This window comes from Lepidochelys kempii, chromosome 8, assembly GCF_965140285.1.
Source record: "Lepidochelys kempii isolate rLepKem1 chromosome 8, rLepKem1.hap1, whole genome shotgun sequence".
Classification (NCBI taxonomy): domain Eukaryota; kingdom Metazoa; phylum Chordata; order Testudines; family Cheloniidae; genus Lepidochelys; species Lepidochelys kempii.
Window position 1 is genome coordinate 52,159,255 of NC_136387.1, and position 14,062 is coordinate 52,173,316.

At 49.3% G+C, this 14,062-nt stretch overlaps 1 protein-coding gene across 4 annotated transcripts in view; it reads left to right on the forward strand.

Moving 5' to 3' along the window:
- The window catches only part of AXDND1 (axonemal dynein light chain domain containing 1), a 55,545-nt gene that overhangs the window by 2,445 nt on the left and 39,038 nt on the right, over nt 1-14,062 (forward strand). For 3 of the 4 annotated variants that reach the window (XR_012160321.1, XM_073356526.2, XM_073356522.2), the window contains exons 3-5: nt 509-690; nt 12,772-12,872; nt 13,564-13,672. Coding sequence is in view for 3 of the 4 variants with exons in the window: in XM_073356526.2 (XP_073212627.1) it covers nt 509-690; nt 12,772-12,872; nt 13,564-13,672 (392 nt within the window). In the remaining variant the exon portion in view is untranslated. Of the gene's footprint in view, nt 1-508; nt 691-12,771; nt 12,873-13,563; nt 13,673-14,062 lie in introns of those variants that run through there. The other variant, XM_073356527.2, reaches the window with a different exon arrangement.

Sequence of the window (14,062 nt, forward strand, 5' to 3'; positions counted from 1 at the left end):
CCACAAAAATGATTCACAGATTTAAAGTGAATATTCACTGATTTGCAGGGCTCTAAATATAATCCAACACCTCAGAGCACCAGCAAAGGAATGGTGAATTTAGGATGCTCATCCTCTGTGAGTGCTCATCTGCGTGTGCGTAAATGTGTGTGTACTGTACTACCATATGTAAAATAACTCTGCAGATAGCAGCAGTTTGACGCCATATACGCTGCCTGTTTGCGGATGCTGAAATTCTCACAGAAAACCTATTGCTACATACTGAACAAGTAGCAGCAGCACTGCCTGCAGAGGAGCCACAGCAGTAGGTTTACAATGGGCTCATGTTGGAGAGCTACTTCTGTGGGGCTAATTCATAATGATGGGATAAGATGATCCTTTAATAAAGATCTATTCAAAAATACATGAGAATGGAGCCAGTTCACCATATTGTTTTGAAAACAGTGTTTCCCTCCCCAGCAAAGTGTATCAGCATCTACTGGTGGGTTTTTTCCCTGCTGTTTTCCAGAGCTCCCTCAGCTACGAAATAAATCAAGTATGCTGGACTGTTCAGGACCTCTTCCCACCTCTCTACAGTGTGATTTCATCCCAAAAGAGATCCTCCTAGCTCTGACTTCTGCTGCCAGTACTGCCTATAGCCCTGAATACTTAAGACCCCCCAAGAAAAACAGAAGTGCGAAAGACTTCAAGGTACGTACATTATCCTAGGTAGTGCCTTTTCCTCTTCAGGATAAGACCTGCCCAGAATTGTTCCATTTAGATCTATACTAGCACAGTATCCAGCTGTGCTACCAAATAGTTAAAGGAATTCTTTAGTGCAGCATGTTTTTATTCCAGCAGCTAAAAGTTTAAGTGAATTTAGTGTAGCACATGGTTTTATTAGAACAGCGTGTCTTTTCTGTATTTCTGTTGGCTAGAAGTGACTTGTTTCAATGGATCTGTAACCTTGTTAAACTTATATTATACCTGTGTTCTAATTACAACAACCTTATATGGATTTTAAGCTATTTTAAACAGGGAATTTGTCATTTACTTACCATAAAGTGCCTACCACACTTTGTTGTTACTAAAATATTAGATAACTATTTTGTCTGTATTAGTCCTGGCTTTTTCTGGTGACAGAGAGAGCTATATGGAAACTGGTTAGACTGCTGTTTTGATCTTTTCTATTTCTTGGAAACTTTATTACTATTATGATTTATTTTATTTATCATTTGTATAGCACCATAGCATGCATAAAGCTTTACAATTGGTTACTGTGCCAGTCAAAACCATCATTCTTGCCTCACAGAATGAAGACTTGAAAGGGTACACTACAATGCTCTGTTGGCCAAGCCTTCTGGATGAACTATAAATGGAGAAATTGGAGGGGTGGGGGTTAGAGAGTAGGAGATTATAGTGTTTAAGGCAAGAGGAAAATAGTACATGGACTGAAATCTTGGCAAGAGGGCTCCTGAAGAAGGGGCAAATTCTGGAGGTACTATAGCTGACAAAAAAGACAAGATTTAGTTATGTGAGGGAAGATGTGGGAGAGAACTGGAAGATAAGCATAGTATTGCAAGCTTTGAGAATCAGAAGGATGTGTGTGATGTTAACAGTGACATAAAAAGGGGAGGAGAGACTTGGGAAGTTGTGACAGGATCCCTGGGCTATAACCTGAAACTGTGGGATCGCTGTGCCCCCTTAACTCCCGAGCTTGCGCCGTCTCTCACAATGCTTTGTCAGTGACAAACAGCAGAACTTCTCCCGGTGCTGTGATCACTCAGCCTTCAGCATGTGGAGCCCCACACCCCACTAAATTGCATGAATGTACTGCTCATGAATTGTACAGAGAGCATGAATTGTACAGAGAGAGGCACCAGCCAATCACTCCAGACTCCAGCCTTGCACCCCAGAAATATACCATTACATTGCTCAAGACTCTCTTGGACAGTGCAAGCTCATTAATTAGTTTGCCAGTCCAGCAAAAGGGTAGTGGATGTGCAACAGCCCTTTTAACATGAGCTGAAATTCCTCAAGTACTTCAACCAAAACCACACAGTTTTAGATCAAATATAAAAACAGATTTTATTAACTATAAAGATAGATTTTAAGTGATTATAAGTAGCAGGCATAGAGATCAAAGTTGGTTACATAGAAATAAAAAAATTCAGTCTAAATTCTACAGACGAAGAAAAATTTGAATCAAGCAGTCTCTCACCCTAATAAATGTTACAGGCAGCTCAGTTCTCAATACGCAGGCTGGATTTCCTTCCCAGCCTGGGACCAACCTCCCCAGTTCAAAGTGTGGGTCTTTTAGATGATCTTCTGGGTGTTGAGATGGGAGAGGAGAGGCGCCAAGTGATGATGTCACTGTCCCTCTTTTATACTTTCTTCCAACTGCTAGAAAGAATTGCTGTGATGTGGGTTAGACAGCCCTCATTGCCTATGCATCCTCTGTGTGGAGTTTCTGGGATAGTAGATTATTCTTGGTGGGCCATCAACACCTGTCTGGCCAATGATAGTTGCTCCTCTATCCCTACTCTAGCAAGGCACCTTCTTTGACTCACCAGCCTCAGCATTTCTCCCTTTGGCAAGACAGGCCTGGGGTAAATCAACCCCTGTCTGCTGCACTGGGGCAGTCTTCATCTTCCCCATTCTGTGTTCCTTCAGCCATATTTTCTGGGTAGGATCATCCCCTTAGATCTACAACAAACAGAAGGTATTATTTCACTAGACACCAATACAAAGGGAGATACCTCCCCCTACCTCCTCATTGGGGTCGGGTATCATCCTGTGGTTTGCCCTGCGGAGTCAATCCTTCCCTTAGTAGGCGCTTAGGCTTGTCTATTTTCCCTATGAGAAGGAGCACAGCCTCTTCTCTTAGAGCTGCTTATTTGCCCACTGCCACTGCAGGGGGTGAGGGAGGGATAGGGACATGGGAGGGGCTTTAAAAGGGCTCAGGAAGCCCTTAATTGGAGTCAGGTGTTCCTAATTAACCTGAGGCAACCCCTTCTCTACTGATCCTAATTGACTTGTGGTAACCCCTTCTCAGCTGATAGGGAAGAGGGCCTTCAACATTCTAGAGCTTACACCCACCCACTTCCCTGGAATTTAATAGGATACGACTGTCATGTGGGTGGGGAGCTACTGCTGTTGGGCCCAGAGCACCTTCAGTCTCTGTCTGAGCTAGCCCCCTCCCCCCCGCCTTGCTGCCTCACTAGCGGTCGCCCTGGTTGCTGCTGCCGCTCCTTGGTGGGCCCTGCTGGCCTGCTTCCCCTGCCTCTGTATCCGCTACCACCTGTGGGGTCCCTCCTGCTTGCCTGGCTGCCTGATCCCTGCCCTTGGACTGGCCATCCCTTCTCTGCTGCTTTGGCTGGTGGACCTTCCCACCCTCTGCTTTGCCCACCAGCCTCCCTGCAGCGGTTTGCCCTTTCCCCTTTCTGCCTGTATTTGGCCTGCCTGGCCCAGCAGTTTTTTGTTTGTTTGCCTGCCCCACCCCAGTCTCTAGGAGTCTATTGGTTTGTAAACCCAGCCCCAGTCCCTGTAGTTAATCCCTGTGGTATTCTGGCCCTGTCCCCAGTCTGCCTCTAGCCCATTCCCTTCTCCCCTTGCCTTCTGCTGCCCCCCTTGTCCAGCCCCTTCATTCTGTGCGCCCATGTCCCCTCCCCACATGCTTGTGCTCCTTCCTCATTTATGTTGAGCCCCATTGTACAATGCACCACCCTCTGATATTGTAGTCCTTCCCCTCTCCAGTGCAGCCAAAGGAGCCGGTATTCCCATCTCATGGCATTGATTGCACTCCCCCTTCCCAGCCTTGATTGGCACCCCATTACCCCCAATTTTTGGCACCCTCCTCCCCTGCCTGCAGCCTAGTGGGGAGGTGTGGTTTGGCCTCTTGTCCCCATCCCCACCGAGTATGGTGGGGGGAAACAGCGGGTGGGACCCCCTGGGTTGACCCTGCTGCTCCCTCTCTGCCTGCTCCCCCGCCAACCATCCCTGCGGCTACCCTCTCGACCGCTGCTGCCAGACTGCCTATCATTGCCCCCTGCTGGGGCACTGGCAGTGGCGGGCACAGGTACAGATCCTGTTGCTGCCAGGTCTTCTGTCTCCTCCAATTCTGGGGGAGCCCCCCCAGCTGGTAGAAAGGGCCAGGGGGAAAAAAAGGGTAAAAGCCCTACCTGGAAGGCCAACCGCCGTTCCCTCTGCTGCAGCCCCACCATGAGCTGCGGCCCCTCCGCCCCTTCCCTTGCCATCCCCTCCACCAGCTCTTGACCCCCAGAGCGTATGCCCAGGAGGCCGCGGCCCCTCCACCCGCCACCTCGTCATCTAACTCAGCCACTGCCTCTGTTTCCATCCCTGGTGGATGGGGCTCCTTTCCCACCCTAACCAGAAAGCACGGCGTCCGCTGCCTCCTGATGCCCGCCTTGCCCCACATAGAAATGGGTGTTGGTGAGGGTGGTGGGGTCCAAGGCCATGGAAGCAGCCTCTAAGATGTATGGGAAGGTAGTCTTCTTCCTGGCAATGAAGGCTGCTGCCCAGGAAGTGGTGGAGAGGGGTCTGGTGGTGGGGGGCATGTACGTCCCCCTTGAGCCCTTGGAGGACCTGAGCATATGGGTGGTTTTCACTTCCATCCTGCTCTTCCTTCCCAATGCTGCCCTTTAGCCTTTCCTTTCGACCCTGGGAAAGCCCCTGTCAGTGATTAGCCCTCTCCTGCTAGGCTGTAACAACCCCGCCCTCGGTCACATCCTCTCGTTCCGCTAACAGATGCAGATTCAACCTCCACTGGCAGTTCATGACGGGGAAGCGCTTGAGGGGTCCTTTTTGGTGCCCCACCAAGGGGCCCGTTACCGGGTGTACTACTCTTCAGGGCAGGCCCGGTGTTACCTCTGCCAGGCGAGGGGCACGTCCCCCCACCAATGCCTCCCTGACCCTTTATACCATCATCCTTGCCCCCTGGCCCAGCCCCTGCAGGCCAGCCCTCTACCAACACCTTAGAGGGCTGGGTTCTCCTCCAGGGGAAGCAGGGCAAGCGAAAGGCACAAGCTCAGCACCTCCCTCTTGATGCAGAGTGGGAGGAGGCTCCCCATAAGACCAGGAGAGTGGCCCCTGATGCCGAGCCTTCCGTTGCACCTCCTGATAGTGTCCAACACCTAAAGCTGGCTGGGGAAGTCATGGCAGCAGCGAGAAGCAGTACCAGCCCCCTTCTGGAGTCCCTTCTTGTGGGGGCCTCGGATTGAGTCCTCCCCGTCCCCTTGTCAACTGTGCCCACCATCGGCACCGAGGTGAGTGTTGCCAAGGGTATCGGGTGGGGACTTCTGCTCCATCTTGGAGGCAATTGAGGCTCTGGGTCTAACCCCCGGTCACCCTGGGGGAGGACAACCCCCGGCCAGTGGGCCTCGATCTGGGCGGCAGTTGCATTACGATGCCCCCTCCTCCCCTCTCTCCCCTTCCTCTGACTGATGCCCACACTCTTACTCCTGGGGTACCCCTGAGCCATGCCCGGCTGCAGATGGCACCTTGCCTGACATCAAGCCCAGAGCGGGTGCATTTTTTTTCAGCAGGCATCCACCTTCCTCAGCTCTTTGGATCCTCATGAGTGCCTAGTCCTGGGTGGGGATTTTAACACCACCCTCGAAGAGTGGGACCGCTCGGGGACTGAGCAGAGTCCGGCTGACATGGACGTCCTCTGGGAGATCATAGACCATCACTCCCTGGTGGACGTCTGGCGCGATCATCACCTGGATGATGAGTCTACCTTTACTTATGTCCGGGTGGAGGAAGATCAGTCGTACTACTCCTGGTTGGATTACATTTATCTATCTCATCATCATCTCTCATGGGCCCACTCCTCCAGCGTTCGGCCAGCCCCATTCTCGGTGGCCGTGATGGCCCCTCTGACTTCTGAGATGCTGGGGCAGGCCTATTGGCACTTTAACAATAACCTGCTGGAGGATGTGGGTTTCGTGGCATCCTTCCAGGAGTTCTGGCTGGCCTGGCAAGAGCAGAGATGTGCTTTCCCTCAGTGCAGTGATGGTGGGATGTGGGGAAGGTACGTGCCCGGCTCTTCTGTCATGATGGGGGCACCAGTTGGCGGAGGGATGTGGTGATAGAGCAGCTGGAGCAGACGGTCTTGGAGCTGGAGAGGTGCCTGGACGCCAGACCCGGGGATCCATCCCTCTGCAGAGCATGCCAGGAGAAGCGTGAGGAGCTCTGGGTCCTCAAGGATCATCAGGCCTGGGGTGCATTCATTTGTTCCCACATCCATCTCCTTCAGGAGATGGATCGCGGCTCCTGCTTCTTCTATGCCCTGGAGAAAAAGGGGGGGGGGCCAAGAAGCAGGTCACCTGCCTTTTGGCAGAGGACGGCACCCCCCTCATGGATCCGGAGGAGATGTGTGGAAGGGCCAGGGCCTTCTATGCCAGCTTTTTCTCCCTGAATCCGACCGACGCTGATGCTTTCAGAGTGCTCTGGAATGAACTCCTGACGGTCAGTGCAGGCAACTGGGACCGGCTGGAGCTGCCGCTCACTCTGTCTGAATTCTCAGAAGCCCTCCATGTCATGCCCACTAATAAATCTCCAGGCATGGACTGGCTGACCGTGGAGTTCTACTGCGTGTTCTGGGACATCCTTGTCCTGGACCTCGTCACCATCTGGGCCGAGTCCTTGGAGAGCAGGGTCTTCCCTCTGTCATGCAGGTGAGCCATGCTCACCTTGCTACCGAAGAAGGGGGATCTCCACGACCTTCAGAAATGGCATTGGACTACAAAGTCATAGTGAAGGCCATCTCGCTGCGGCTGGAGTCCCGGGCCAATCCATCTTCGAAAACCCTGTATTTGGTCCAGGACCTCTTGGAGCTTGGGTGCAGGGATGGTCTGTCATTCGCCTTCTTTTTCCTGGATGAGGAGAAAGCATTTGACAGGATGGACCACGGGTATTTCCTGGGCACTCTGTGAGCATTCGGCTTCAGGCCCCAATTTGTGGGTTTTCTCCAGGTGCTTTATGCCTTCACGGAGTGTTTGGTCAGGCTCAACTGGAGCCTGACCAAACCGGTCAGCTTCAGGCAAGGGGTACATCAGGGCTGTCTGCTGTTGGGCCAGCTATATTCTCTGGCAATCGAGCCCTTCCTCTGTCTCCTCCGCTGGAGGTTGACAGGGTTGGTGCTCCAAGAGCTGGAGTTGTGGCGGGTCCCATTGCCGTACGCCAATGACGTGCTCCTTGTGGTCCAGGACCCAGGCGACCTGGTGCGGGTGAAGGCCTGCCAGGCGATCTACTTGGTGGCCTCCTTCACCCGAATCAACTGGATCAAGAGCTCTGGCCTGATGGTCAGGGATGGGTGGCAGACGAGCTCCCTTCCACCCACGCTTCAGGCCATTCAGTGGAGTGTGGGTCCATTGCTCTATCTTGGTGTTTATCTTTCTGCCATACATCCTTCTCCACTGGAGAACTGGCAGGATTTAGAGGGCAGGGTGGGTGAGCGGCTGCGGAGATGGACAGGACTGCTGTGGTGCCTCTTCCTCTGAGGGAGAGCATGATGCTTAACCAGCTGGTCCTATGCTCTGGCACTGGCTCAACACCCAGATCTTGGCCGCGGGTTTCCTGGCCCACCTCCAGAAGATAGTTCTGGAGTTCTTTTCGCCAGGACTGCACTGGGTCTCTGCAGGGGTCTTTAGTTTTCCCTTGGAGGAGGGAGGACAGGACCTGATCTACCTTTGCACTCAAGTCCATGTCTTCTGCCTCCAGGCCCTGCAGAGACTTCTTTATGGTGCATGTAGTCTAGTGTGGAGCACTCTGGCACACGCCTTCCTGCGCCGCTTCTGAGGGCTTCGATATGACCAGCCTCTCTTTATCTCCATCTGAGAGGTCTTCTCTGAGACCTCTCTGAGCTGCCGGTCTTTTATCAGGACCTCCTCCGGCCCTGGAAGCTGGTATCAGCAACCAGGTCCATGGCGGCCACCAAAGGGGTAGATCTCCTCGTGGAGCCTCTGCTACACAATCCCCAGCTTGGTGTGCAGGTGGCGGAGTCCCCCTCGGTGCACCAGAGGTTGGTCCTGGCAGGAGTCACCGGGATCGGAGACTTCCTGGACTATGACCGAGGAGACTTGGTGGATCCCCTGATGCTTGCTCAGCATGTGGGGCTCTCCACCCATCGTACTCCCAGACACATACTTCAGGAGGTGAGAGCAGCCTTGTCACCGGCCTCTCAAGCTTACTTTGAGCAGGTCCTGAGGGAAGGTGCTCCCTACCCACCCCACACCCTGGGCCCTCTGGATCTTTTCATTGGGTCCTTGTCCTGTGAGCCTCCTCAGCAGCCCCACCCTTATACCTCGAGCTGGCTGCGTGACCTCCAGCTGGTTCGCTTTTGAACTGCGCCAAGGGCACATCTGTACTCTCCATTTCCTCACCCTCATGTCCCACTCCGATACCAAATGGTGGGACTTAATGTCATCTGTCGAGGGTGAGGAATCCTGGTGGGCCAGCCTATATTCCACCCTAGTCCCGCAGCCCTCTGGGATATCAGCTGATGGCTCCTCCATGGAGCCGTGAGCACGGGTGTGTATTTGGCATGGTTCACTCCTGTCCCGGAAGCCTGTCCCTTCTGTAGCATGAGGGAGACCCTGGCACATGTTTATCTTGAGTGCGCCAGGTTGCACCCCTTTTCCGACTCCTCCTGGACCTCCTTTAACATTTTTGGCTGCATTTCTCCCCCCACCTCTTTATACATGCACCCCCATCTGTGGCCCCACAAAGTCGCGGGATCTCTTTGTCAACTTCCTCCTAGCGATGGCCAAGGTGGTCGTCTGTAACACCAGGGAGAGGATGTTGGCTGAGGGCATTCTCTGTGACTGTGGGGCCTAATTCTGACCCTCCTTCCATTCACGCATCCGGGCAGAGTTCCTCTGGGCAACGTCCGCCTGGCTTCCTTGACACCTTTGAGGAACAGTGGGTGCTGTCCAGGGTTCTCTGCTCGGTGTCCCCTTCAGGTTCCCTATTTTTGACCCTTTGACCTTCACACCAGTCCTTGTCATTTTTTTCGTTGTCCCCTGTAATTCCTTGAGTTTCCAGGCTCTGTGGATTCTCCCCATAGGCTGGGGGAGGTCCTTTAGCCACTGGCGGGTGTCCACTTCCCCAGAACCCAATAGGAACACCCTCTTGCAGCTGTCTGGCCTGACTTTGTCACACTACTGAAAGGTCAGCTGTGGTCGTTTCCCTGTAGATAAATCTCTACATTAAGCATCTTCGCATAACTGTGTATCATTTTCATATGACTTTGTATTATGCCTCTTCATATAACCTTGTATTAAGTCTTTCCATATATAACCTCTATTTTCATACAACTTTGTATCAAGTCCTTTGATATAGGAACTTTGTATTGAGCCTTAGTATAATGTTATAGCCCCTAAGGATAGTTAAGGTAGAAGAAAAATGTCTTTTTGCTAGGAGTAGAATCAGATCTCCCCCCTTTTAATCAATTGCCCTGTTGAATGAATGAGGTGAATGAGTAAGGCGTGGAAGGCAAGCACCTCCAGACAGCTGCAACAGTTGGAGAGGGGATGGAAGCCAGACCCAAGAACAATAAAACTTGTCAAGTGGGCTCATTAAAGAAGATCAGACATATTGAGGGCCTTGGGAGTTAGAAGCGAGCACCTTCTTTTCAAAACACCCTCTTTGAAAATAAATGTGGCAGCATTAAGACAACACCCAGAAGGAAGCGCCACAGATGACCAACTGACACAGACACAGATTTTGCATCTGTGGTATAGATTTGCATGAGAGGGAAGCTGCTATAAATGTGAGGTGTCTTGCAGAGGATCCCGGGTCTCGTCTTGTCAATATCGCAGCATCGATCCGGATGGACAGAAGCCCGGCTCCACCCCTTCCCCATCTAACTCACCTGGCTAGTGAGGTTAAGGGGAGCAACTAGTTGGTAACAACAACAAGACGGAGTGTGCTTGTGTGTGTATGTGAATGCATGAGTGTAATATATATCATATGCATATGATACAGTATTGATTGATACATGTATTACCAATAAATGTGGTGCTTTGCCTTATCCCCCCTGAAAAGATCCTGTGCTAAGTACAACATCCCAACCTCACAACATATCTCAGTAACAGATATAGCAATACTTTATAACTTAACATACAATTATAGTACATACAGTTCAACTGGATATTAAGGTTCAACAGAGCAAGACTTTTAAAATGATACCCCACAAGGCCTGCATTATACAAAACATATCATAATCACATGACAATGGTGAATATGGGAGTTCCAGCATGTTACTTTGAGGTACTGAGTGTCACAGAGGTCCAGTCTGAGACATGTTGAGATGGCAGCTGGATGTTCAAGGAGGAATATTGGAGAGGCACTGAGGATGGATAGGGAGATGTGGAAGTCATCAGTATAGAGTTGATAGCAAACCCTGGAGATTGACTGAGAGCGTATGGAGGGATGGCAGAAAGGGATTGAGAACAGGGTCCTGTAGAACACTGGCAGAGAGAGGAAGGAAGGAAGAAGATGGGAAAGAGAGAGAGCAAATGGTAGGAATACCAAGTGAATATGGCAACAATGAACAGGGTGAAGAGACAAGATGGGGTCCCAGGCAAGAGTCTGTTATAAATGGGAAGAAGGGGGGACAACTCCAAAATGCTGGGAACCACAGAACTATATAAACCAAGCCCTAATGTGGGCTCATGGAAACCTGACAAACAGACCCTCTGTATGCTATATAATTAGGGCCCTTTGTTTCTGCTTTTTATTTTGTTTAAAATTCTTAGGGAAGTTAGCAGTGTTTCGTACAAATATTAAAAAATGAGTGAAAATCAGTGGAAAAAATTTACTTCACAGTTTTCTGGGTAATTATCAGGATTAATAATGAGGCATGAGAGAACACAAAAACCAGAAAATAGAGAAGAGGGCCAGTGGGTTAACAGGAGAAATGGACAGGGACTATCACCCAGCTCCCTTTCTGTCTTGATCCTCCATGGCACATGTTAGGATATAGATATTCAGGCCAGTCTGTAAAGGCCTATACTTTAAGAATTTAAGTATATGTTTATCATTTAGCTAGTTATAGAGGTATAAAAGAAAGAATCACAATCATTGTCTGCCTGTATAGGGCCTTCTCTTACTGTGACAGTCTGAGGCCCTGTTCTTAGGCTAAGGCCTTTGGCTAAGCAGCAGCGGCAGCTATAAGCTGAGAAGTGTAGGTTCACGTCCTCACCAGTCACATTGAAATAAGGTGCTATTGGGCTGTTAGGCATTATCAGGACAGGATTGTATTCCTATCACCACCAGATAAAGATGGTTAAAGAAAACTTAGTTTGATAGCATCCTGTCTGGCAAGAACTCACTTATCAATAGCTGGGGTGTGAAATCCTCATTTCTGTGTTGTTCTATCACTGTAGTCTCCACTTCTCTATTGTTTGTCTGTATAATCTCTGGTTCTCTGATTGTTTCTGTCTGGTGTATTATTAATTTTGTTGGGTGTAAACCAATTAAGGTGGTGGGATATAATTGGTTACATAATCATGTTACAATATGTTAGGATTGGTTAGTTAAATTTCAGTAAAATGATTGGTTAAGATATAGCTAAGCAGAACTCAAGTTTTACTATGTAGTCTGCAGTCAGTCAGGAAGTAAGGGTGGGGAACAGGGGTGGGGAAATTGGAATCATGTTTTGCTAAGGGGGGGGGAATGGAAACAGGGACACAAGTAAGGCTCTGTGGCATCAGAGCTGGGTAGGGGGACACTGAGGAAGGAAATTGGAATCATTGCTTGCTGGAAGTTCACCCCAATAAACATTGAATTGTTTGCACCTTCGGACTTCAGGTATTGTTGCTCTCTGTTCATGCAAGAAGGACCAGGGAAGTGAGAGGGTGAAGGAATAAGCCCTCTAACAGTGCAGGGGAAGCACATGGGGCTGCACTCAACAGCTGGGGTCAGCAGGGGGCTCTGCCCAACTGGGGGGCCAGGTTGCAGCCTTCCACTCCCTGTGGGCCTGTTGCTGCAGCGCTCAGGTGGTGTTGGCTGCTGGGACCAGACTTTCTGCCTGTCTGGCTGCCCCACCGTGCAACTGTAGCAGTCACAAACCAGAGGTTACCCTCCTCTGTGCAGGCGCCCTGTGCCTGAATACTGAATTTTTCAGAGAAATTCAGTAAAAAGCAAAAATGGAGGGCCCTATATGTGATCTGTGTAAAATTGTTAGTGACCATTTTGCTGTTTTGCCTTCTATTGTGTAAATATTCCTAGTAATATCTCCTTGCTTCTCTTTCTGTCTCTCTGAATGTCAATGGTATTGTTCTCTTCAGCCATCTGAGCATAGGCGACTCAGTTCTTTTAGCAAAAAAAAACGAGGAGTACTGGTGGCACCTTAGAGACTAACAAATTTATTTGAGCATAAGCTTTTGTGGGCTAAAGCCCACTTCATCAGATGCATGCAGTGGAAAATACTGTAGGAAGATATATATCTATATCTATAGATAGATCTATATGCCATGGCAACACCCATTTTTTCATGTTCTTTGTATATATATATCTTCCTACTGTATTTTCCACTGCATGCATCTGATGAAGTGGGCTTTAGCCCATGAAAGCTTATGCTCAAATAAATGTGTTAGTCTCTAAGGTGCCACAAGTACTCCTCATTCTTTTTGCTGATATAGACTAACATGGCTACCACTCTGAAACCTGTCAATTCTTTAGGTAACCCCTGGAATGATGGGTAGTCTTTGTTTCTCATGAACTTAGGGTTTTCACTGAGAAGTGATATTTGTGCTTACTCTTCAGGGGAGTATGCGTGCCCCAGATGGGCTCTGGCAGCATCCCATTCGCAGGAACAAGTTCAAATACCTCATAGACCATCCCATCTGTCTGATGGGAGCTGGAAGGTATGTGAACGGGGATAAGAGAGATGGTGAAAGTGAAGAAAGGTGAGGGCTGGGAACATCCCTACTCTTCATGTCTAATGGCTGTGATAACAAACACTCAAGTATTGGCTGGGAAATAAACAAGTGGAAGTGCTGCCTAACAATCTGGAGAGATTTTTCAGGCCATGGTGTTTTCCTTTGAGGTCATGTGGTTTCTTTTGGGAATTACTCTTTTCCAAAGGAGTCAAGTCTCACACATTTATATAATCCAGGATTGCTGTGAGGAAGCCCTGCCTGTCTTTAATAGATTTGGAAGAGGATGTAGCTCTCCTATAGCCTTTTGGCAGCTCCTTGTAATTTAACATTGCATTAGTCATGCCAGAGAAGTGATAATGTTCCAATCATATGTTGTCCTTACCAGAAATAAGACACACACATATTTTGGCACATCAGTGGAAACAAGTCTGAAAAGCAACCCTGACCAGTGTTATTGCAGACAGTAGTTCCTGGCAGATTCACCTTCAGTGAAATGATTAAGATGGCTAAAATATCAGTGTGTCACCCTTTATTAGCCAAGTGTGACAAGATTCCAGGTATAGCCTTCATTAGGATGCACAGAATAATCCCCCCTCAGACTGTGACTAGCATTAGGAGAGAAGTGGAGTGCCTGGTGATGAGCTCAATGAATAAGTGCTTTTCTCTATTTTCTCAGGGATGTTTCATTTCTATATGACATAGCTGGAAAAGAAGATGAAAGAAAGATGTCTCCAGCAAGCCCTTTAGCTGAACCACATCGTGATGGTTCATCCATGATTAGTGCTGTGAGTGCTAAAGTTTGATAAATCTTTCTCATTTCATTTGAGCCCTTGAACACAGTGATCAAGAGTTTTCTTCACCAATCTGAAACCCTGCTGATTCTTCTTTACCTTTCCCAGTATTAATGTATGTTTAAGAGCAAGAGATTCATAATAGTAGGCACTGTGGGAATGGTGGAAAATGTAATTCAGTTACTCCCTTTCAGCCTGTCTCGGCTGGAGTGCCTGCAGAGAACGGTGCAAGAGCACTGGTTTTGTGGGATTTCAGTTCCAACTCTATCAGGTCTAGCTGTTTCCAGCCATAATTATTTTAAGCAATAATATAGCCGCACTAACTGTTCTTGCAGGCATCACTGTACAGAATGCTGTGCTTCCATTTTGAACCCTTCCATTTTG